We start from the raw sequence: 25,945 nt of genomic DNA on the forward strand, positions 1-25,945 counted from the left end.
TTTGAAATAACAAATCCCTGCGGATTTCACTAAGAACGTTAATGGTTCCCACAAATAGGGATATACTAGGACCCCCAGATTTCATAAAATACTTTCAAGCCATCCACTTATGGGTGCTACGATACTAGTTAACAATAGATGCTGAGAAGAAGTGGGTTTCGATGAAAAAGGCGCTTTGTGGACCCCAATTAGGGGATTCACTATCGCTGGCCAGGCAAGATCGTCCCCCAAATATGCATGCTTGTCAGATTGCGAGGTTAGTTGAAAACAAATGGCATAGGGTGATCCGACAACACCAACTCACAACTTACCCATTGCCCTTTACACCACTGTTTAGTATTCCACAATTTTATGTCGGGTATGGAAAAGGGCTCGTTCTCAAAATGGAAACTGGCTGCGTCTACCAAAATACAGGACATGTTTCAGGGCAAGGAGCCCAAACATTTTGATCAATGTAAAGGGCTATTGGAGACGTACAGAGTCCAATATGTTCAGGTCTGACATTGGATAATGGCCCCTGCCGAACAGAGCCGCTGCCACTAGACAGCTTACACCATTTGAGAAGTTTCTGGTCTCAAACCCGGGGCACAAAGCTCTCATTTCTAACTTATACTGACTCTTGAATGATAAACAGCACGAGGGTACCATAGGATAGATGCAGAAATGGCAACAAATATCGGGGGTAACCATAACAGTGGAAGAATGGGAAACACTCTGGAGGGATATACCCAAACTCGCTCGTTCACTACAGATAAGAGAAGCGTGTTACAAAATTATGACACAACGGCGTTGCACCACACAACGGTTACATAAAATTAATGTTGCGGTTTCAGATATGTGTTGGAGGGACTGCGGTGGCAGGGGGTATTGGATACATGTATGGTGGGATTGCTCTAAATTGAACAACTATTCGTGCGGGTGTGGGGTGTTTAATATGGGGATGTTGGTTGGGGGAAGCGTGCAGGGGAAGGGATGCGTAGGAGGGGGAATATACGTTTTTTTGTAAACTTTGAAATGCCAAAGGAAATAAAAATAAAAAGAAATTGTGAAAACTGAGGTCTGCTATATTGTGTGTTTGTTAAGTTTATTCAACGCTGATGTTTCTATCTGATACTGATACCTAGTTTTAATGGATCTAATTTGTAGGCAGTGCATCACTTGCTATATCGGGTATAGATTAAGTGTTTAAAGGGCTGTTAGTCTCTCTACATTAACTGACAGCCTAAACATCTTCCCCTATGTTAATCTTTTATAACACGCTTTATACAAGAGACCAGTGTCTAAGTGCAGTACTGGGATTCAAACCTGTGTTGCTCTGCGTTGTCTTGCTTCCAAGGCAAACACATTGCCCTTGAGCTATCCTCCTGACCATGTTGATTTGTTACTTCACATAGGGTGTGCCATATTCAACTTAAAGACAAGAAAACAAGCCCCACATAGAGGAGTGTCAAAATAGCAGATTACCGGATATGGCAACATCTCTGCAATGGGCAATAGTAGTTTATCCATGTTTAGGCTATAGGTGGTGATGAACTGTGTAAGGATGTTGTGCCTTGGCAACATTATATATTCTATGGACTAGCCACTTGCGGCACAGGAGGCAGTAACATGTGTCTTTGGGGGTCATTTTAAAAAGAGTGGTGCAATAAATGTTGAAAACTTTCTATACACTTATAAGTACAAAATAAATACAAATGGAGTAATAAACGCATCCAGCTCTGACCCATTTTCAAGTGCACACATTGCAGCGAAGGGGCACAGCGCAGAGTTCAAAACTCTGCTGTGCTTTCCTCCTCTATCTTGTGTGTGCACACCATTTTACGCCTAAAGAAGAGTTTCATACAGACATGAAATGAATGGATTCATACGGAAATCTGCCTCACCTCAAATTAGAGCCTGCTAAAGAGCAGGCAGATTCCATTGGAATCCATTAGTAAAAACTGTCTTCAAAGTGTAATTTACAGTTAACGTTTACTTCCTTACAATACGAAGAGTAAAACTGAAGAGTAAAGGGGATTTTGACAGGTTTTACTCTTCAGTTGTACACTACACTTGATAAATATTTAAAATTGGATACTGGTGCTCATCTGCATGTATACAATAGGAGCATACAATACCCCCCGAGCCCCCTGCTATCATTGGCGGTCCTCTTCATGCCATTTACATTTTTTATAAAAGTACTTCTGTTGTGTTTTATTTGTTAGAAATCTAAGCTTAATGTTTAATGAATGATAAAGTAGTATAGATCATTTCCGTTTTTCCAAGAGAATTCATAGATTTACACTAGTCCATCACCTCTATGTCCAGTTATGTCTTCAGCGAGGATGGAATAGTTTTTGACTTGCTGTGTCAGCATGTTGCTAGTCACTGCTCTTAGCCAGCTGTCTGTGATGAACAGTCCTTTACAAGCTCATTTTGCTCAATACATTAATTTGACGACGGTGACCTGATACATTTAGACTCAGGCGTAGCCAGGTTCCCACTGCCAAATCTTTGTCATTTGCATGTCGGACTGCAAATATGCAGGGCAAAAGGCGGCGTACACATGTGTATGACGCCTTTTGCCCTGCACATTTCCACTCTAATGTCCAAATGAGTAAACGCTGCCTACCAAGCGCACATGGTAGGCAGCGTTTCATTGTAATTGTAAATGCTGGTTGCCATGTGGCATGGTAGGCAGCGTTTAATTGGACACACATCTGCCATGTGAGCATGGCAGGCAGCGTGGACAATGGATCCCTATAGAGTCTGCCTGCTTTATGCTGGTGCATGAAGCCGATAAGCTTAATAGGGATTTCTAGCATTTGCGCCGGCATAAAAATGCACGCCGTCGCAATGCATTTGCCGGCATTTGTATAGTGGAGTGGAAGGGAGGCAGCGGAAATGCAAATTGCATTCCGCCCCTCCTCTCTGCCATAAGAATGGACGAAAATGTGGAATGTCGTGAATGAAAGGCCTGAAAGCCTTACGCAAGGCTTTTAAACCTTTCATTCACGTTACGCCACGGAGCAAAATGAGCTCCTTTGTGTCTAGGTTTATGATGACTGTAGGGCTGCACCATACTGCTGATCTGGTGTTAAGTGTAATGTATAATAGGTGGTGGGATATTGGAGTAAGGGTGGGGTGGTATTGTATATATGCCAAATCCTATCTGGAAGTTCTCGCTCTCACTAAGACTTGGTTTACGGCCAGCTCCGTCACGAGTTTTGACACTCTCCTCCCTGAGGGCTACAAGATCTTCTCCGAACCGAAGACCAATCGGCCCGGAGGTGGAGTGGCACTGATCTTTCTTGAGTGGGTCCCTGCCTCTATCAGTCCCAACCAGGCTTACTCCTCCCTTCAATGCTTGGTATGCCCGCTCTCTATCGCTCCTGGCCTCTTTCTGACTCTGGCCATCATCTAAAGGCCACCTGGCCAGGTCCCCCTCTTCCTCCCTGAATGGGCTGATCTCTCCTCCTCTCTCCTTGCCTCTGCCTCCAAGCTTCTCTTCCTTTGGGATTTCAACATCCACTTGGACTCCTCTGACCACTGTGGGCTTTTCCGCAACCTCTGAGACTCTCTCTCCCTCCCTATTCTACCCTCTGGTCCGACACACTCAGCTGGACACACCTTGGATGTTTCCATCTCCTCAAACATCCCCCTCTCTAACCTTCTAACTACTCCACTCTCTTGGACTGACCACTTTCAAACTGGCAAAACCTACCCCAGCACTGCCACCTTCCTTCGCGGTCATTCGACCTATGAAGCGGGTATCAGTTGCTGCTTTTGCCTCTACTTTCTCTCCTCCTCCTACCCCTGTGGCTGACTCCCATTCTGGCACAGCCCTCTCCAACCTTCATCTCTCTATCTCCAATGCTCTCAATAACCCTGCCCATGTCATGAGGATCCATCTGAAGCCTGCCTCCAAGTGCAATTCTTGTTATGACTCCGACCTGGCCGCTCTGAAACGCAAGTGCAGAGCGGCCGAGTGGAACTGGAGGGCTTCGGGCCCATCCTCTGACAAACTGGCCTGCCGCCTGCTCCAAAGGCAATACAGACTCTCTGTCTTTTCCAAGAATATGGTCCACATTCAAGCCCACATTTCTTCAGCCTCCAACAACATTGTCAAACGTTTTAAACTCTGCAAGGAGCTGGCCACTCCGTCTGCAGTCTCTACCTCTCCTGTTCCTTCCCAGGCCCTTTGTACAGACCTGGCTTCTCATTTCACCACTAAAACGCTAACCTCTTCTCCTCATCTCTCTCCCTCTACCTCTCTCAGGCCCCCTCCAGCCACCCTTTCCTCTCCTCTCCTTCTCTCTTCTCTCTATCCTATAACACCTTATGATATTTCTAGACAAGTCCAGTCTATGAAAGTTTCATACAAACAGGTGCTCCCCTGCTCCCCCAGAACCATTAAGGACAACATTGTTTCCCTCGCTCCAGCCTTGGCCGATTTCTGCAATCATTCCTTTGCCATTGGATCTTTCCCCTCTCTTTTCAAGCCCTCCCTTGTTGCCCCGCTCCTGAAAAAGCCTTCTGCTGATCCTTTCTGCCCAGCCAACTATCTCTATCACTCTTTTCCTGGGCAAACACCTTGAGAAACTGGCCATCTCTCACACCTTGGCATCAATGGTCAGGCTCTGGCGTGGCTTACCTCCTTCCTCTTGCACCGACCCTCACAGGTCCAACTTGGGTCCTTTCTCTCCAACACCTCCCTTTCCACATGTGCTGTTCCCCAGGGCTCTACCCTCACACCCTTGCTCTTCAATGTCTACCCAGCCCCCCTGGTCCACCTGATCTCTACTTTCGCCCCTAACTTTCACTATTATGCGGATGACACACAGCTCTCTTTCAGGCTACCGTCAGCCTCCTCTCCCTCCTCGCTCATTCCTCGAATGTCTATCTGCTATTCAGGGATGGTGTGCCTCCAACGACATCTGCATTAATGCCAATATGACAGAGATTCTTCTCATTGGTGCCCCTGCTCCCGCTTTTCCTCTCTCCCTCTGGCCGCCCTCCTTGGGCCCTCTCCCCTCACCCTCATGTGAGGCAAAAAACCATGGCATCATCTTTGACTCCACTCTCTCCTTCTTTCCACACACCACAGACCTTGCCAAGAAGTCCCACTTCCAGCTGCACTTCCTCAAAGGTATCCTATCTTCTCTAACCTTCCCACAGACACTCACTGTCTCCAGAGCTCTAGTTCGCTCCAGGCTGGACTACTGCAACAGCCTCTTTCTCAATCTTACTAACTTTAATCTTCGCCCTCTTCAACTAATCCAGAACAGAACTGCCCAGGGACTGCAACTCTCCAGCTCTGAAATCTCTCCACTGGCTGATGGTGGCCGTGAGGATCAAGTTCAAGACCCTCTGCATCATCCACAAGGCTTTCTGGAGCCGTGGTCCTCTCTATATCCAACAATCTCTTCCTAAATACCTTCCTCCTAGAGCCCTCTGCTCAGCTACCTCAAACTCTCTGCGGGTCAGACACTTCTCCAAACAGAGAGTAGGGGGTAGATCTCTCTCCTCTGCAGATGCCTCCCTCTGGAATGGCCTCCCTGACCCTCTCAGACTTGAGCCTGATCACCCGGAATTCCGGAAGCTGCTCAAGACCTTCCTCTTCCCTTCTTCCTTCTCTCTCCCTCTCCCCTGCTAGTCTACCTGTCTGTTCGTCCTCACTGGTGGTGTGTTTGCCCTCAGAGTCACACAGGGTACCACGCCACCCCCGCCCCCCTTGATCAGTCACCCCGCACTGCCTTATGGCCTACCCAGCACTTCTAGTCTGGGACTGCACCCATGTAGTCCTCTGCCGTCCTCGAACTTAATCAGAGCCCTACTGGGCTGGCTGCACTTTCCCTCATATCCCTTCCCTGCACTTCTCACCACACCCTCTATGGGCAGCATTGCACTTAAATACAGGTGAAACTTTTACTGATTTTTTAAGAAATGAATCAAAGGTGAGATTACCTGTTGGAGCTCTGGAGGCACTGCCTCCAGCCAGTCCTCTGTGATCTGCACACGATCATAGGTGTTCATCAAGGCCTCAATAGTACGCGGAGAAGAAAAGCAGTACGTCAGCACCTAAAGATAGGAAATGAGTGTAGATCAGAGGTTAACATGGATGGATGCACAAAGAAAAACACCTCGGCGAGAAAAAACAAGAGCTATATGCAGATCCAGAAGAGTCTGGCGCCATATATCTTTAATGAAACCCACATCCCATCAACCGGCAACTTCATTTCAATATTTCTTTCACAACCTATGACATCTTAAAAGTTAAACAGTAATCAGGCCTTGGTTACACATTTATTTTTCCAACTCTTCCGTTTGTATTTACCATACTTATTTTTCATGTGTAAAAAAAAACAAACACAACTAGTATTATTCCACAAATATCAAAATTCAAAATTGGAGAGCTTGAATGCCTTCCATGAATTCTTTGCAGAGCTGGGTTCCAGCACACCCAATCCATTTTCAACTTAAAAATAAATGGAGGAATCAAGATGCCTGCCGGCAGAGAGTAGATCCAGCTTTCGGAGCGCCGCTTGTCCTCCCATTAAATTAAGAATTTAAGTACAGAGCTGAAAGTATGCCACCCGTCCGTCGATCGCCAGAGAGGTCATAATCTCTGGGAATGTGTTTGACAAGCCGCGATGATCTAAGGAAGATCCAGCCTGCTGCAGCGCTTAGCACCAGGCAAAGAGCCAGGTGGAGGTGATGGAAGGGAGAACCCTTGAGCAGAGAACTAACGGTGGGATCAAGGAGTTGGTGCTTTCACAAGCTGAGGGCCTCGCAGGGTGCAAACCGACCCCCGTACGGTACCGGAACAGAGGCACAACTGGACATTTGAAGGCTTGCAAAGTGTAGCGCTCTGCCAGTGAAGGGGAGTGCCTGGGGTGTTCTGAAGGACGGAGCAGAGATCCCAGTAGGCGTAGAGGACAGACTGGATCGGCTTCCAGCTAATAGTGCAGAGACAGTGGTATAAGGGGGAAGAGCATCACAAACAGCATGGGCCCAGACACTAGCGCAACCAGGAGGCGCGAGGGCGGATGATGTTAAAGAGGGTGAGCAGCGAGGATACCCTGAGAAGTCCTGAGAGGCTGGAGGCGGTGAATGGGAGACATGTGATGTTAAAAGGGAGGGCAGTGGATGCGGATGAGTCGCATTGGTGAGGGAAGGGGCTTTATCACTCTCACCCTGGAGGTATGCCCTGATCGGGTGGAGTGGCGACAGTTCTTTGGAAGTGAGGTGCGGCCTTGGGTGCCATAGGCCTACGCTCCATGTAGAGTCCGCACAAAAGAGGGTGACAAAACCCTAATTCGAAGAGGGAGAATCAAGGCGGTAGGCGGGCACAACAAAACAAGAGCCCCGCGGGGATCTGGTCATATACACCGGCTGTGGATTTCTAAAACAACTCAAGGGGCAGAGGAGCCGGAAGGGGAAATGGCATCCTTGTGTGGTCTAGATGCCAGCTGGAGGCTACCTCGAGTATGATGACAAAAACAGGTCTCCAAAAGGGCCTCAAGAACTTTCAAGAAGCGTTTATTGTGTCCTTCCAGGTGCAATTTCAATTGTTGAAAACTGACCTGATCCGAGCTGTCGCAGAAATTCAGGGGGAGATTATTGCGCAACAGAGAGAAAGAACTGACACGCTGCAAAGGAGTTTGCAAGACACTGCCAAAGAGACAGGGAGAACAGCGATATACTGGAACATCTAAGAAGAATATCCAAAAACGTGGAACTCCGATCAGGGGACTTGGAAAACAGATTGGAGAGGAGCAATATTCGTATCACAAATATGTCGGAAGAGATCGTGGATAATGCTATGAAAACACAAGATTAGACCCTATTTGCAGAGATCCTTGGGACCCTGCAGATTGAATCCACAGGCATTGAGAACACAGGAGACATGCCAGAAAGAAGCCGAAGACAGACCGCGCACAGGGGGAGTCCTGGTCGCATTATCTTCTTACCCCCAAAAGGAGACAATCGTACTGGCTGCTAGAATTAAGGATCCTTTGGACATGAATGGATCCTGGATTCAACTCTATCAGGACCTAGCCTTGAGCACATTACAAAAGAGAAGAGAGATGGTGCTGATGGTGCGAAGGCTGGCTGAGAAGGAAATAAGATATAATTGGACTTTTTCATTTGGCCTGCTGTTTAATTGGGAATGAGTGCAGCGTTGCATAACAAAGGTGCAAGTAGGGGCGGCTCTGCTACAGATTGAGGTGAATTCCAATGATAAGGCACAGGGCTCTGACGAAGGAGCTCAGAGGAAGACGGTTTCCAACCATGACAAGAAAAGGTGGCCAAAGGACGGGCCTGCATCATAAGTGCCCTGGTAGGGCTGCTACATGGGAAGGGGGTGGAATGGAGAAGTGAAATGAGAATATAGGGAAGTTTAAGGAACACAAGATGGGGGGGGGGTAGTGAGCGGAGGCTGTAGATCTGCTCTCTCCTGATTCCACATGAGGATGAGGACACAAGGGGGGAGGAACCAGGTGCCTAAATCTAAGTGGAGGGGATGGGGAGGTTGTCTCCTCCTTGTGGGCCGAGAGGGGTGTGGAGGGTTCAAGGGGGGATAGGGTGATGGGGGGACATGAATAGGGGGATAGGGAAGGAAGATTAGGGGGCAGGGGTAAGAAGCAGTAAACAGGGGGTACAAGAACAACAAGACTGACATGGCTGGGTATGAGGAAAACAGTGGTGGTGGGGATTGGGATTGAGCGGTATCTGGACACTGCAGGCTTCAAGTGCATGAAATTGAATGTAAGAGGACTAAACTCTCCTCTTAAGAGGAAAGAATTGGATCTGCTGATAAGAGATCACAAACCAGACGTAGTGGTGCTGCAGGAAATCCACCTGCTGTGTCAGGACCAGAGAAGAATACGATTGAACAACTACGCTTACACATTGCAGGCCTCAGCCAAGACCAAAAGTGTAAGGGTCTTTGGCCTTAATGAAGGGAAATGATGTTCGGATCGAAGAAAACACTGGAGGTTGGAGATGGGTGATATATGTTGTGGCTGCGGAGAGCATGGGGTGGGGGTGTTGTAATATTACCCCAAAATTGCGCAAAAAAAACATATGGTAGATTTGATCAAATTGTGGCTGATGAACATGTTAAACAGTCGAAATGTTATACAGCCGAAAATTTTGATCAAATTCAACATACGGTACCATTGTAGTGAACAAGGGACACCCTTTTTTCGCTGCAATGGTAACAGGGGTTGCTGGGGTGTCCCCCCCTTGGTATACATCAAGTTGTACAAAAATAAAAAGGACCCTGCAAAGCCAGTTCCCAACCACGTAAGCGAAAGGAACCGGCGACGCAGGGAGATGGGGGAGTTGGCGACACACAACAAGGTGTGTCCCCCACTTGTTGCATCGTGTACGTTGTAATATAAAGAAGGCGAAAGGAGAGAACGAAGCGAGGACGAGCCGGTCGAACCGGGATCAAGAGGTGTTCGGGGCGCCCCTGTAAAAGTGATGAGAGACTCCTTTGCAGATCTGTACACAGCTGATCCCTGATCGATGTGTCCGGCCAGAGAACAAGGAGGTGATGGTCCCGAAACGAGGCAGAGTGAGCCAAGATACGCAGACACAACGTTTTTGGTTGAAAGACGAATTGGTTGATCAGGTGGGTCGTGCCCCGATTCTAAATAACCCTGATATTGGTTGAGAGTTGGTTTTGCAAAATCAAACGCCCAGGGTAAGGTTGAAATTAACCAAGGGTAAGGTTAAAACATGCCTGGGGTATTGTCTTCCTGCCTAGTGGGGTTTTTCCACTGCGGTAGACAATCTTTGGAAACTGGCCTGGTCGCGCCACCCGTGGGGTCGCCGGCGTATGAAATGTATGTGAAATATGGTGTAGGGGCGGTAATGTTTTGTGAAATTTGGCATAGGCAAACCAGACACGAAGATTTACAATGGCCAAAACACGAGAGTTATGAGATTGCGAGGATAGATTATTTGGAAAAAAGTATTGCTGAAAAAAAAACACGCCCTGCGGCATTTGACGTCATTAGAGACTGGAGGAAGGAAGCTATGCTTCGTTGGAAAAGCAGGGAGAAAAATGCACGCAGGCACAAATCAAAAGCAGAAAGAGTGAAAGAGCAGGATGAAAAGGAATGGGATGATAATTTGAGAAAGTCAGAAAGATGTAGTCAGTTAGGGGTAGACCAAATGTATCCTCAATAAGAATTGCATTCATCAGATGAGTTAATAAATAAAATATTAACTGAGAAGAGGCAGGAGTGCCCAAATAAAGATACTAAGAGGATTGCACCAGTGTCTATTGCTCAAACCCTCCTCCCTGCCCCCTTAGTTGTCCAGCCCCTCCCAGCAGCACAGATTCCAGTGCAGCCGCAGACCATACAGCAAGCAGCACCACGGCCCACAAATCCGGCGCCGCAGCAGCCACTCCCTGTTGTCCCATCCGCACCTCCCTCTCAAGACATTCCTCTTCCCCCTCCGCCTATTGAACTTTAATTCACTGTAATAAGAGAAGACGATAAGGGAAGAGAGGGGGCGGCACAAAGTGAGTGCATTACAGTAACCAGTAGTGCGGTTAGCAAGGAGAGAAAACGAGCGTTGAAAGAACAGGCAGAGATGTATATAGATGGAAATAATGAAATATCAACACTGGACTTGATGTATGATTTCAGGAAAATGGTGAAAAACAGGTATTGTTGGAATGCATGGGAGAATATTTAATGGAAAGAAGGAAGCAGTTAACTGGAATGGTACAGCCGCAGAAGTTGCAGGATTTGAATGTGTTGGCACGATGTAGAGAGAGGGATACAGAAATAAAAGAACACGTGGACAGGCTTTTCGAGTTTAAAAACGAACTTGATGATGCGTATGCTGAAATGTTTGCTACACCTCGGTATAGGAATAAAGATATAAGAAGGGATAGAAAGGAGGCAGTACCATATGTACAGCGGCGGTTTCTTCCGTCATCAAGACAGACTAGTGAAAAATTGAAAGTATGTATACGCGAGGCGCTAAAATGGATTACAGATCCTAGTATTCCCACGATGGAAGTGCGCGAAATATTTGATCAATACACATTGCCAATGAAGAGAAAAGCATTGCAGGTGATGGTCGAATATTTCCAGGAAAAAGGCATACACAATAAACAAGTGAGCCCCCCCGAATTAATGGAAATATATAAGAGAGCTATTGAACAAGGAACAGGAGAAACAGCCTTATCTCTTGATTTGGGAAAAGTATTGCATATGAGGGAAGGGGGGGGAGTAAGTGAGGCATTTCCGATGAGGGAAGTCCCATCTACTTTTGTGCCAAAAGTAGAAATTCCTGGTGTTAATGGAGGCGCAGTGCAGGTAACGGAAGCGCATTATACAGCACAGTATGTACATGTCCCGTTCTCCAGACAGGAAGTGAATAATATAAAACAATTAATTCCAGATTTGAGGAAGAATCCGGCGGGTTTCTATAAGGAAATAGAGTCCTATTTGAGATCGTCCATTTTTACCATAAATGATATAGACTTTTATTTCCAGTAATTTTGCCAGCGGATATATGGAAGCAAATAAGGAAAATAGATGATGATGAGGCCTACGGTGCCACATGGGAAAATCTGGCAAAAGAGGATAAGGATAGAAAAGCAGGTGAGAAACCATTGCCAAATATGGTAGCGCTACCAGGACGAATAATACAAAAACTAAAAACAATTGTTCCAGAAAAAAGAATTGTGTGGGACAAATTAACTGCATGTGTTCAAAACAAAGATGAACTATCTACAGATTATTTTAATAGATTTGAGGAGGTGCTTACAGAATTTAGCAGACAGGATGTAAGCACGGAGGCAGGTAAAAGACTATTTGTTGATAAGTATGTGAGAGGGTTAATACCTCCAATTCAAAATTTAATAATGACATCAGAAAGTGCATGGCAAGTGAAATCATTGAGTGAGGTATTGCAAATGGCCCAGTATTATGAGAATAGGGTAAACACAGAGAAAGAGTAAGAGGAAAAGGACAGGGTGAATTTGAAAACGAGGGTATTACTTCAGCAGGTGACTGGACACAATAGAGGGAGAGGGAATGCGCAAGGGAGAAGTAATTCTAACATGCATGGGGGGCCTCTGGGATCAAATCAGTGTGCATATTGTAGGGAAGAGGGGCATTGGCGAGTGCATTGTCCACAGTTGCAAAATAGGAATGGGTTTGGTCAAAGAAGACCGCACAGGGGACACCCGGGAACAAATGGACAGAGTAGAAATAATAATAATATACAGCAACACCAGAATAATCAAGGAACCAGAATAATCAAGGAGACGGCACTCAGAATCAGAGCCAAGAACAGAGTCAGGTTCCTTATAACCAGAATAAGGGCGGACAAAATAAAGGCAGAAGTGGAAACATTTTTGACACACAATCCAATGCATATTATTGTGGCGACTACACATTGGATGATGTGTTGTTTCCCCAATATCCCCAATAGGACAGCCCAAGACAGGGTTCGGAACCAGTGTCTATTCCCGTGAATCAAAAAGGACCCTTACGTAGAAATGAAAGTCGGGAATAGGGAACACAGCTTTCTCGTAGACACCGGTACGCAAAAATGCTCAATAGACCACCACTTGGTTCTGGAGATACCAATGTCAGGGCAAATTAATATTTCAGTAGTGTTCGCAGGTATGCCAGTAGTCAATCCAGTGTCTCAGCCAGTACCAGTAACATTAGGTCCATTTACTGAAAATTGTCAATTTCTCTTAACAGAGAATTGTGGGGAAAATCTTTTAGGATTAAATTTGTTGAAAAAACTGATCGCATTTATCTATTGCACTCCTGATGGGGTGTACTTGACAATTTCACCACAGAAAATACTGGTGTCTGAATTTTTGTCCAAACCACTGCCGGAAGAGTTGAGTGAACTACCAGCTTGCATATGGGCAATGAATGACAATGATTTGGGATGCCTGAAAATAGAGCCAGTAAAAAATTGTTTTAAAGGAGTGAGTAATGTTGCCACGTATTCCTCAATACAAGATTTCAGTAGAGGGAGAGAAAGCATTGAAAAGTATTGTTTCAGATTTGGTAAACCTAAAGGTGGTTGAAGAAATTGCAGGCAGCATATGTAATAGCCCCATTCTCCCGGTGTATAAGAAAGGAGGTAATGAGATACCGTATTGTTTCATAATTGATCTGCGCGCATTGAACAAAGTGGTTTATCCTCAGTTCCCATTGGTCCCAGATGTCACCACGATTTTGACAATGATATCCACCTCGGCAGAATATTTTAGTGTAATAGACCTTAAAAATGCTTTTATTTAGCATCCCAGTACACAAAGATAGCAGATACTTGTTAGCTTTCACGTTAGGAGGGCGGTCATTTACATTCACGCGCATTCCTCAAGGTTATACAGAGTCCAAATATTTATAGCAGGGCATTGAAAGAACAATTAGATATGTTAGAGCTACCGACAGGTTGTGTATTATTACAGTATATAGATGATCTGTTAATTGCTGCAGATACAGAGAAAATTTGTAAAGAAAGTACTGTCTTGTTATTGTCACACTTAACAGCACATGGCCATAAAGCTAGTTTGAAGAAATTCCAATATTGTCGAAAGGAGGTGGCCTATTTGGGCTATCTACTTTCGAAAGAAAGGAGAAGACTGACACCAGAAAGGATAGAGAGTATCGCTGGTATGTCTATACCAAAAGCACAGAAAGGAGTCAGAACCATAATAGGCATGGCTTCCTCTTGCCGGCAGTGGATAATAAACTTTGCAATGATTGTGAAATCAATGGTGGCATTAACAAAAAAGGATGCTGTGATGCCTTTGCAATGGAATGAAGAATGGCAAAAAGCATTTGATCTGCTAAAAACTGTATTGTGCTCCGCCCCAGTTTTGGGCACACCAAATTATGAAAAAAAAATTCAGATTGTTTGTGCATGAGAATGAAGGCTGTGCGTTGGCTGTTTTGATACAGGAACAAGGTAGAGGAAATAGACCATGCGGTTATTTTTCCTCCGCGCTGGACCCTGTCGCTTGCGCGTTACTGCATTGTTTGCGAGCTGTTGCAGCGGCTGCTGCGTCAGTGAAACAAACTGAAGGAATGGTGTTGAGGCACACCTTAATTTTAATGGTGCCACATGCCATATTGAATAGAACGCAAACGCAACACCTCACGTCCGCTAGACTGACTAGATACGAAATTGTCCTGTTTGCACCACACATTCAAATTATGAGGTGTAGCGCTTTGAATCCTGCAGAATTAATGCCACTGCCCAATGAAGAATTAGGTGAGGATGAATCACCTCCCCATGATTGTTTAATGGTTACTGAGGAAGAAACAAAAGGAATAATTGATTTAACAGACACCCCACAGAAAGAGCAGGATGGAGAACTGTTTTGTGACGGCTCCTGTTTCAAATTACCTGATGGCAAATCAACTGCTGCCTATGCTATTACGACACAGAAAAATATTGTAGAAAGTAAAAGAATCCCCTACAACTCAGCACAGGTTGCAGAGATAAGCGTTAACCAGAGTAGAGAAAATCTGAGTGTAAACATATATACTGACAGCCAGTACGCCTTTGGGGTGGTCCATAACTTTGGCTGACTTTGGGCTGAAAGGGGTTTCTTGACATCACATGGAACCAGAATTCAACATGGGCCTTTGATTTTACGATTGCTGTCTGTACTTACGTGTCCAAAGAGCCTAGCAATAGTAAAATGCGAGGCGCATAAGAAGGTAACATGCAAAGTGGGAGAGGGAAATGCATTTGCAGACAGAATTGCGAAGCAAACTGCCACTGATTTAAATATGAAGATGTTAACAGTACAGTCAGAAGAAGTGCCCTGCATGATAGAGGATGGGATTGCCACTGTTAACAAGATGCAGGCAGAAGCCACTGCTGATGAAATACGAAAATGGGCTGAGGGCTCCGCAGAACTGGATGTGGAAGGTTGCTGTGTGGACAAGAAGAGTAGAACTTGGATGCTGCCAAACTCCTACGTAATCGCGATGATCACAATGGCTCACAGTCCCACACACATTTGTGCAAAAAAGATAGTCCAGCACTTGGCCACAGTATGGAAAAACACACACATAAAGAAAAACGCAGAAAGACTAGTACAGAATTGCATTACGTGTCTACAACACAATGTGGGGAAGGGGTCAGTGACCGCAACAGGTAGTTTTGGCCCACCTTCTATGCCATTCGAGGTAATCCATTTTGATTTCATAGAAATGGAAAGGTGTCAAAACTTGAGATATGTTCTAGTGGTTGTGTGTGCGTTCAGTAAGTGGGTAGAGGCATATCCATTGAAGGACTGCACTGCCATGAGCACCGCAAAAGTGATGTTGAAGGAATACTTTTCGTGGTTTGGCCTGCCCCGAGTCATATGGTCAGATAATGGCCCACATTTCGTGGGCGCAGTGGTACTACAGATTTGTGCAGGTCTCCAGATTGACAAACAATTCCACTGCGCCAGACATCCCATGAGTGCCGGCCCTGCTGAGCACCAGAACGGCATACTAAAATACAAAATTAGCTAAATTTGTGCAGGGAATAAATTGCGTTGGACAGACGCATTGCCCCTGGCGTTATTGTGCATGCGAACATCTGTGCAAGCAAGGACTGAGCTCTCCCCTTACAAGATCGTGATGGGGAGGCCGGCAAATGTTTGGTGTGCGCCAAAGCCAAGGCGATTGAGAGAAGTTGAGTATCCTATGCTCAGTAGATACTGTAACCTGTTAATACAGAAATTGCGTTTCATTCATCAGCAGGTGCAGGAGGCTCTTCCCATCAGATATATTGGTCCGGGGCATTCGCTGCAGCCAGGAGACTGGGTCCTGGTGAAAAATTTCAAAAGGAAATCATCGCTTGCACCGAGATGGCGTGGACCCTACCAGGTACTTTTAGCAACACAGACAGCGGGCCGCATGGACGGTAGGAAGGCGTGGATACATGCTACGCACACGAAGGAAGTTCAATCGTTCTTGAAAGAACTGCCCGATCCAGACGACCAGAAAGAGGCAGCTGCTTCTGAAACAAAGGAAATTGTTGCCAGTTCTTTGCTGCAAAATTCGTCTGATCCTGAAACAAAGCCTGGAAAGATTGCTATAAAGGAGGAAGGGCTAGGAGTGCCCCAACGGTGCCCAGCAGAATCTGCATCACTGCCGGCTGACACAAAGCCTGCATCGTCACTTTGGCGCCCACCACTTATCGTTGCGCCGCGGGCTAGCACTCAGTCTAAGTCTGGAAGTGCACCTGCACTATTCATTTATCACACAGTACCAGGAGTAAGGCAGTATAATTTACGGCCTCGAAACAAGGAGTGATCAAACCTTCGTTCTTCTTGATCTTTTGTTGCCTCTGTTTCCCATCAAGGATGAAGTGGGAACCAGAGGCCTAGGGGAGAGAGGCGTGAGGGTTGTGCAAATTCGACAGCTCAAGAACGCGGCTCCCCGGTGCTATCTTTGAAAAAAAATAATCCATGTGTAGATCACCCCTCACAGACAAGAGGGGCTCATATGGTATGAAGGCAATTGATAACTGCTACGGAGTTCTTTGAGCAACGTGCAGAAGCATGACAAATCTTGCCCAACGTATAGCAATCCAGGCTGCTGAGAACGGGCAAACCACTTTGTTGACATTCTTGAACTTACTGACATTCGGACGAGTGCAAGAGTAAGAGGTATTCACGACGAACATTGCTGGAGAAGAAGAATCGAGAAAAATGCCTGCACCAGCTTCTGCCCCCTCCTGCACCACTGCTGATAATGAGTTATGTAGAGAACCTGTAAGGTTACAGAAAAAACGCTGTTGGAAAAATTGTATGTTGATCCTAACAATAGTCATGTGCGTTATGAGTATATTAGCACCAATAACGACAGTATTGGTACTATGGTATTTAGAAGAAATACACCCATTAGAAGTATTCTTACCTATTAGAAATATTTCTACCAATGAATGCCCGGTCCATGTAATTACGTAGACTTTGTCCCCAATAGAAGAGAGACACAGGGAAGGATATGGAAATAACACACTATTGCTAATAATGAACATGACACACTCAATTCTGAGAAAAAAACAATTGTTGGTTATGTGCTCACTTACGACAGCATGGTGGTAAGGGGATAGGTTGGTATGTGCAGCCACTGCAATTGAGTTCTGCATGTTACGCGTCCTTAAGTGCATTGTGTTATGGGAAATGGAACAAAAGTGAAACGGGTCAATTGGATAGAACAAACATGGATGAATTCGAGGCGATAATCATGAAACCTGTAGGTTGCTCTATATTTCATAAAACCCGGCTGATAACACCAGTAGTTATGCCCCAAGATAGATTATTTGTGCCATACAAATCATCTGTAATCACGCTTCATATGAACCTAATAAAATAAAGAAGAAAATAAAGATACAGTACCCCCCTCCTATACAGTGAACTATAGTCCACACTCTGTTCCCTTTTGCTTAAAGAAGGAGGGCTCTTATCCAGTGGGGACATTCACTAGATGTATGAATATAGCGTTCCTTGACAAAGAGGAAGAACTAGTGTATGTAGGTGACCCTGTTTATTTTCTAATGTGGAGAAAAAGCTTATCCCTGGTTACCTAGGAACTGGGGAGGTACTTGTTATTTGGGGATTCTGTTTCCGGGGGTGTTTCTTTCAAAAACAGCTGACATAGCCAAACCATCCAGATCAAGACCACGACGGGACGAGGAGGGAGCATTAATTGCGGAGGACATAGCGAAATCATTTATACCATTTTGGGGCCAAGCAATAAACTCCTATAATATAAGACAACTGTCCAAAATATTAGAGAAAACGATAAATGGGACAACAGACATATTATACAACATGACGTTGGAGGAAAAAGGAATTAGATTGATGACACTCCAAAATAGGATGGCTCTTGACATAATTTTGGCTGATCGTGGGGGAGTTTGCAAAATCGTGGGATCATTGTGTTGCATATTTGTAAGTGACTCATCACCTACTATTTTTGAGGCCATAAAAAAGTTTTGAGCTCTGACCTCCATCCGCCAGAATGTAGTTGGGAATTGAATTTAAGCTCCTGGTTTTGGGAAACATTACGCTCATGGGGATGGAAACTAGTTGCAATCCTAGTGGCAGTACTAGGAATATTCATGACATGTTGTTGTTGCATACATTGTCTACCAATAATTTGCACTGAAATAAGTGAGGAGTGCGTATATACAGTAACAAAAAGAAACACTCCTGGGTTGAATACTCAAATTGTCATGAACCGCCATTCGCGCCCCTTCTGGACTTCCTGGTCAATGATGCATCGTACCACCGGGCGGCGTTCCTCTCAACATGGCCACCGCATCAGTCATGCTGCGCTCCAGCGTTTACGCCAGTGCAATGGACTCCTACAAAAAGGACACGCCCCCACGGTGCTTCGCGTCTCAACGCTCCTATAGTAGTTAGCGGCTAGTGTGCCTTGTGTTCCCTCCTTGTATCGCTGTTCCGATACTTCCTTCCTTTCTCCCCTTCATTCCTGGACCCCTGAGCGGTTACTCTTCTTCCAGACCGCTCACTCTTTCCTTCCTGGCTCCCTTCCGTGCTCCGTGCATTCACCCTGCTTGTTTACCTTGTGAGCAGCAACTTCCTTCCTGGTTCCGCGCTTATTCCTGAACGTAATCTACCCTTGCTCCCTGGAATCCTGAACTCTTCCTCTGTCTCCATCCACTTTCCACGCTGGATATAGAGGACCAACGGCCGTACCTGTTCAAGTCCAGGACTTCTCAGAAATCTGAGAAACACACAAAGAAGAGAGCGGCGAAGGACAAACAGGTAGGATCAGGGGTTGAGTGTGACAGTTTGAGACGCCCAGAACCTGATACAGTGTTCAATATGGAGGCTGCAGTCCAGGATCTAATGAGAAGAATGCAGGAATTAACAACAGAGGTCCAGAACCTCAAAGCTGAAAATGCAGCCTTGAAGCAACTCGTGCTTTCCCGGGATTCTGCACTACAGGAAAGTGCTCTAGTTGGGGGCATAGTGGACAAGTATGATGGTTCCAGCAAAGCACAGCGGTCCTTCCTTGATTCCTGTTTGGTGCATTTCACATTTAAACCCTACTATTTTTCTACGCCTCGAGCCAAAGTGGGGTTTATAATTACTCATCTCTCAGGCAATGCCTTAGCCTGGGCAATTCCCTTGGTCAATTCTGCGGACCCACTCCTGGATAATTATGATGGATTTGTGGAAGCCTTCAAAACCATGTTCGATCATCCTGAACAGGTATACAGTGCTCAGGAAAGACTCCTAGAATTCCAACAAGGGAGTCAAGACATGCTCTCTTATGTAACACGTTTTAAGCAGTTGGCTAAAGAAGCAGACTGGTCCCAGGAAGCAAGCTTTACCATGTTCCGCAGGGGATTAAACGATGAAATCAAAGACGAACTTGCTAGAGTGGCCCGTCCAAGTTCCTTCCAGGCCCTGATTGACCTATCTCTCCAAATTGACTTTCGAATCCAGGAAAGAAGAGCAGAAAAGAAATAACCAAAACAGCTTCTCCTAAGGTTCCCATGGAATATCCCAGTCCTAAGCAAGCGACCACATCCCACTCTCCTGATCCCTAACCTATGCAACTCGATTGCATAAGGGGTCCAATATCCGCACAAGAAAGGATGCGTAGGATTAACACAGGGCTCTGTATGTATTGCGCCTCGGACAAACATCTTGTACGGAATTGCCCCATTGCTCCACCCCGGCGTTCGGGAAACGCCAGCTCCCAGCTTCGGGAGAATGGTGTTTGCTCCGCCTCAGCTTCTTCCTTACATTACCCTCGATTGAACACCTTGGTGGTCCTACAAACATCATTATCTACCGCCAATAAGGAGACTCGTTCCGTTATGGCCCTAGTAGACTGTGGCGCAATGGGAATCTTCTTGGACCATGAATGGGCCTTGAAACACAGCATTCCCCGGGAAGCTAAGGGAACAATTCAGGCTGTCGAAGGAATTGATGGAAAACCACTTTCGTTAGGACCCATAACCCAACAAACCACGGAATTGTTACTCTCGATCAACAATCACCAGGAGATGCTTTGTTTTGACATCATCAAGGCAGCACATTACCCCTTGGTTCTGGGAATGCCCTGGCTACAAAAACACAACCCATATATCAATTGGGCGGCAGGGTCCTTATTCCTAGGATCTGAATACTGCCTGTCCCATTGTTTACCCCAAAAGATGATTCAGGATGTGGATATGGAACCCCAGGTTTCCCAACGACCGTCCATCTGTGTCTCCAGTATTTCCCAGGTTCTGGAAATTTATCATGACTACTCTGACGTGTTTTCCACAGCTATAGTTCAATCACTACCACCACATCGACAAGAAGATTGCGCTATCGACACAGAAGACTCTGTGGTGATACCATTTGGAAGAATGTTTATCCTTTCCGAGCCGGAAAAAAGGGCCTTGCGGGAGTATCTGGATACCAATCTTGCCAATGGAACCATCCGACCTTCCAAATCTCCAGCCGGTGCCTCCTTGTTTTTTGTGCCCAAGAAAGACACTAAGGAACTTCAACTCTGCCTGGACTATCGGAGACTCAACCAATGCACCCTCAAGGAACGCTATCCCCTACCGCTCATTTCCGACATATTGGAAGCAGTCAGGGGAGCTGTAATGTTCACTAAACTTGGCCTAAGAGGCGCCTACCATCTCATCCGGATAAGGGAAGGCAATGAATGGAAGACAGCCTTCCGGACCCCCTTTGGACATTTTGAATACCTGGTAATGCCATTTGGCCTTGCAAATGCCCCTGCGGTGTTTCAGCGATTCATGGATAGAGTCTTTTCGGATATGTTGCTTTTGGATGACATCTTGATTTATTCCAAGGATCCTCAGCTACATCAGAAACATGTGACATCGGTATTACAAAGTTTACGTGAGAACAAATTACTGGCCAAACCTGAGAAATGTATATTCCACACCCAAACAGTCCATTACCTTGGGTTTGTCCTGAGTGCAAAGGGAATTGAAATGGATCCCTCCAAGGTGCAGTCTAACCTATCTTGGCCAGCCCATACCACAGTAAAACAGATTCAATCCTTCCTGGGACTTGCCAACCATTACCGGAAATTAATTCCCACTTTCTCTGATGTTGTACAGCCAATAGTTGCATTGTTGAAGAAAGACATTCCCTTCCTTTGGTCCGAAGCTCAAGAAGCGGCCTTACAGGAGTTAAAACGGAGATTTACTCAGGGTCCCATCCTGGCTCAACCAGATATCGACATACCCTTCCTGTTAGAAACTGATGCCTCAGATCACGCAATTGGAGCCGTCCTGAAACAGGAATCCAAGGACAACTTGGAACACCCCATCGCCTATTTATCTCGAACTTTAACTCCCAGTGAGACCCGCTATTCAGTGCTGGAGTAAGAGTTGCTCGCTGTCACGCTATCCTCTCATTCCGTCCCTATTTCACAAACATCTAGGACAGGCAACACTCACAATGCATCAGTTACCCCAGCCAGGTTCCCATTTCCTGTCACTCACAGTGGACGGGTGTCACGTGAGCGGGTTTACCCCAAGGGCCACATATGCAGACTCAGGGATTCCCCGTTCCTTCACTGGCGTCTGCAGGAGGGAGCTCGCGGACGCCGGCTGGAGGACGCTGTGCGCAGAAAGTCATTTCCGCGATCATTGAGATCTAAACAACGCTCACGTGTCACGCTTGCGGGTCACGTGACGCGTTCATCCGTCTCACTCGCTGATCATGTGACGCGGAAGCATCCACTACTTAAGCGCTGAACTTCCGCGCTTCACAGCTGTTCTTTGGAGGACTCTGTATGGCATTCGGATACTTTGTGTTTCACGGCTCTTGCTTCTTGGACTGTTATTCGGATTTGCTTTGCTCACGTCCTTTGGCTCTGTTTGCTGGATCATTTGAACTCGGAACGCTTTTTGGACTGTCTTGGATTACCAAGTACTTTGGATTTTGATCCTTTCGTTTCATCAGTTAAAGGAGGGCAGGTTGGGTCTATACCCAGTCGACAGTTCTTCTCCATATTGTCATCGGGGAAACCAGCTCACGTGCCCCTCCACGGAATTATCAACCATCATAGGTTTCTGGGCTCCATCACCCATCAGCTTAGGTAAGCACTGCTCTTTATCCTGCTTCTTTGCTTGTACTGTACTCATTTGATTGCTAATAAAGGTTTTCCTTTACAGCTGCCTTGGGTTTCGACATTCCGTGGTTCCGGGCTTCAAGAACTACCAACCTGTGGCCTCAATGATTGCATAGGGAGTAATCTTGTATTCTCTCTCTGTGGTACTTGGGGACGGAGGTATCATACTCTTCACGACAATCAAGCAACCTGACACTCGCCATCCGGCAAGCTTTTACTGATTGGCGCCATTTACTCCTGGGTGCCAAATTTCCTGTCCAGGTGCGAACTGATCATAGAAACCTACAGGTTCTACAATCCCTGGAATGTAGACATAGTTGTCAAGCTCGTTGGGCTTATTTCTTTGCACAGTATCAATTCCACATTCATCACGTTCCTGGAACTCACAATGTAATTACTGACGCCTTATCTAGGCGCCCAGATTACGAGCCAGTGGAGGGCCGTGCCTTTCCAAAAATGTTCCCTGACACAGTGTTTGTCCGCCAAGCCAACTCCTTGCTGGAAAGATTCCGAGCTGAAACCCTATCCTCTGAATTTTGGAAGGACTACGTCGGAAAGAACCAATGGTCTTTAATTACAAAAGATGGTCACCTCTTCAAAGATAATAGGTTGGCAGTATCCATGAACGAGTTGAGAACCAAGATCATAAACCTTTGTCATGACACCTTCCATTCCGGGCATCGAGGCATTACTTCCACACTTCGTCATATTGAGAGACAATTCTGGTGGCCTAACATGAAGGATGGCGTAAAGGCGTATGTCCAAGCCTGCCTAGTCTGCAGTCAGAATAAGTCAGATAATAGGAAACCTGCTGATCTTCTCCATCAACCTACGTTGCCAGATCATCCTTGGGAAATAATCGCTACCAATTTTATTGTAGAGCTGCCTCCTTCCAAAGGATTTACCACCATAATGGTTACCATCGACCTGTTCACCCACATGGCTCATTTCACCCCATTGCATAAATTACCTTCAGCCCAGGAAATGGCAGATACATTTCTGAAACACATCTTCAGATTACATGGCCTACCCTCCAAGATCATTTCAGACCCTGGTCCTCAATACATCTCACAGTTCTGGAAACACCTATGCCACATGCTGGGCATCCAACGTGCCTTGTCTTCAGGTTACCACCCTCAAACCAATGGGATTACAGAGCGAGTTAATCAGATAATAGAACAATATTTGCGCTGCTTTTCAGCCAAAGTCCAGGATGATTGGTCAATCTTGATTCCAGTGGCAGAATTTGCTTATAACAATTCTGATCACTCAGCCATTAAGAGAAGCCCCTTCTTCTATAGGCAAGGTTTTCATCCATCGGTGCTACCAAACATTCTACCTCATGCCACCCCGGTTCCATCGGTTGATTCCTGGATTTGAAGGTTGGTCACCTACCACAGAGATGCTAAAGAACATTTGGAAAAGGCCAGGATGGATGTCAAAAGACATGCTGATGCCAGACGGAGACCTGCCCCTGTCTATGGGATTGGTGACAAGGTCTGGCTGTCATCAAAACTACTACCTCGACATCTACATCCTAATAAATTGGCCCCCAAATTTCAATGGCCATTTCCTATCAAGGAGGTCATCAATCAAGTGGCATATCGACTCCAGTTACCAGACTCCTGGAGAAGGATTCATCCTGTCTTTCACACTTCCCTGCTCAAACCTTATCTTTCATCCACTAGGTCAACTCGCCGACCCAATCCAGTGCTAGTCAACGAGCAGACTGAATTCGAGGTCTCCAGGATCTGCGACTCTAGATATAGAAGAGGTTGACTTCAATACCTAGTGGAATGGAAAGGATATCCTCCCAGCGAACGAACTTGGGAACCTGTCTCTAACATGAATGCCCCTCGCCTAGTGCGGAAATTACATCTGACTCACCCAGGCAAGCCCGGTGCATCGGGGTTTAGGAGGGGGCATGCTGTCATGAACCGCCATTCGCGCCCCTTCTGGACTTCCTGGTGAATGATGCATCGTACCACCGGGTGGTGTTCCTCTCAACATGGCCGCCGCATCAGTCATGCTGCGCTCCAGCGTTTACGCCGGTGTGATGGACTCCTACAAAAAGGACACGCCCCCGCGGCGCTTCGCGTCTCAATGCTCCTATACTAGTTAGCGGCTAGTGTGCCTTGCGTTCCCTCCTCGTACTGCTGTTCCGATACTTTATTCCTTTCTCCCCTTCGTTCCTGGACCCCTGAGCAGTTACTCCTCTTCCAGGTCGCTCGCTCTTTCCTTACTGGCTCCCTTCCTTGCTCCGTGCATTCACCCTGCTTGTTTACCTTGCGAGCAGCAACTTCCTTCCTGGTTCCGCACTTATTCCTGAATGTAGTCTACCCTTGCTCCCTGGAATCCTGAATTCTTCCTCTGTCTCCATCCACGTTCCACGCTGGATATACAGGACCAACGGCCGTACCTGTTCAAGTCCAGGACTTCTCGGAAATCTGAGAAACCCACAAAGAAGAGAGCGGCGAAGGACAAACAGGTAGGATCGGGGGTTGAGTGTGACACAAATGAATCATGAAATGAAGACAGTGAAAGAATTTATGTCAATAAATATTGATGACAATGATGACGATTATAGTAGTATGCAAAGTTCGGTATCAGATACTTGGTCAGAAGAGGATGCAATGTATGGATTAGGCGTGTTGGCTTACGGCCAAGAGGAGGGTTTGTGAATCTAGAAATTACCCTCCCATAGAATAGGCAATGTATTTTGTTGGCCGAAGACCAACCGCCTCATATAGTCGGTATTAGTAATACAGATTCATAAGCATGTCCAGAGTACGTCCAATTTGTTCGGAGTAGAATTTGCCATTTTGTCTGATTTTCGCTTCTTGCTTTCTGTTCAAACTGCTTTGCTGTAAGCTTATTCTATCCCGTCATTTCATTATTGCTCATGCATAGAGCAAGGCCACCAGATACATGTTGAAACACAACGCAGGCAATCCAGACAGAAATGCGCAGTCTCCTCCCTCACAAGTCCTTGGAAGAAAGCAACAAGGCATTTAATCACTACGCAGGTGCCAGCTAGTCTCACTGATGCGGTAGGGATGGTAGGAACTAACAATTAATGGCTTGAATTATGCTCTCTTTTACTTCCCCCCTTCACTGAGCTCTGTAGAACGAGTTGACCCCTAGCACACAAATAGAAACTGGAAGATAGCGTGGCCTGGAATGTGTTTCTCCCCTGCACGCAGCTTGCTTGAAAGAACAAGAGCAGTATGTTCCCTAAAACAAAGAATCATGTCTACAGGTCCGCAGATTGCAGACTGTTGCTAAATGAATGTCTAAAGGTGTCATATTTGTCACAATTGTCAATCTTCGAATCCATTTCAAAGGAAATACATTATGGGCGGTATTGAATATGTCATTACTGATAGGGAGATGTTCGTTTTGTATATATGTAACTGTTGTACAATGCTCGCTCTCTTGCGTCCCTCGGGGTCTGGAAACACACGTTGCGGGATGTGAGACCCAGTTGGCCAACTGAGACTATTTGCTTTGCAATAAACCCTAGCTTTGGGAATTGGATCTCATGTCTGGCTTATCAATTCGTGTTTGGTGATTGTGCCTTGTTTTCATTCGCGAGGGTCCCCTAGGGGCCCCGATCACCGCCAACAGGTAAGTAGGGGGGCAGGGGAATGCACCTGAAATCATGCATGATTTCAGTGCAGCGCGTATTTCAAACTCAGCATTTTTTAATTCAAAATGTTGTGATGCAGTGAAATCATGTACATCCAATGTTGTTCACAATGGCATCAATTTATGCCCATAACTCAGGTCAGGAGCGGTCCATAGAAGAC

The 25,945-nt window shown here is 46.1% G+C and overlaps 1 protein-coding gene across 1 annotated transcript in view; it reads right to left on the minus strand.

Moving 5' to 3' along the window:
- The window catches only part of ASB10 (ankyrin repeat and SOCS box containing 10), a 426,206-nt gene that overhangs the window by 73,476 nt on the left and 326,785 nt on the right, over positions 1 to 25,945 (minus strand). Inside the window, exon 4 of the mRNA XM_069643101.1 lies at positions 5,947 to 6,060. Within this exon, the coding sequence (XP_069499202.1) occupies positions 5,947 to 6,060 (114 nt within the window). The remainder of the gene's footprint in view (positions 1 to 5,946; positions 6,061 to 25,945) is intronic.

This window comes from Ambystoma mexicanum, chromosome 2p, assembly GCF_040938575.1.
Source record: "Ambystoma mexicanum isolate Mex_15411 chromosome 2p, UKY_AmexF1_1, whole genome shotgun sequence".
Classification (NCBI taxonomy): Eukaryota; Metazoa; Chordata; class Amphibia; order Caudata; family Ambystomatidae; genus Ambystoma; species Ambystoma mexicanum.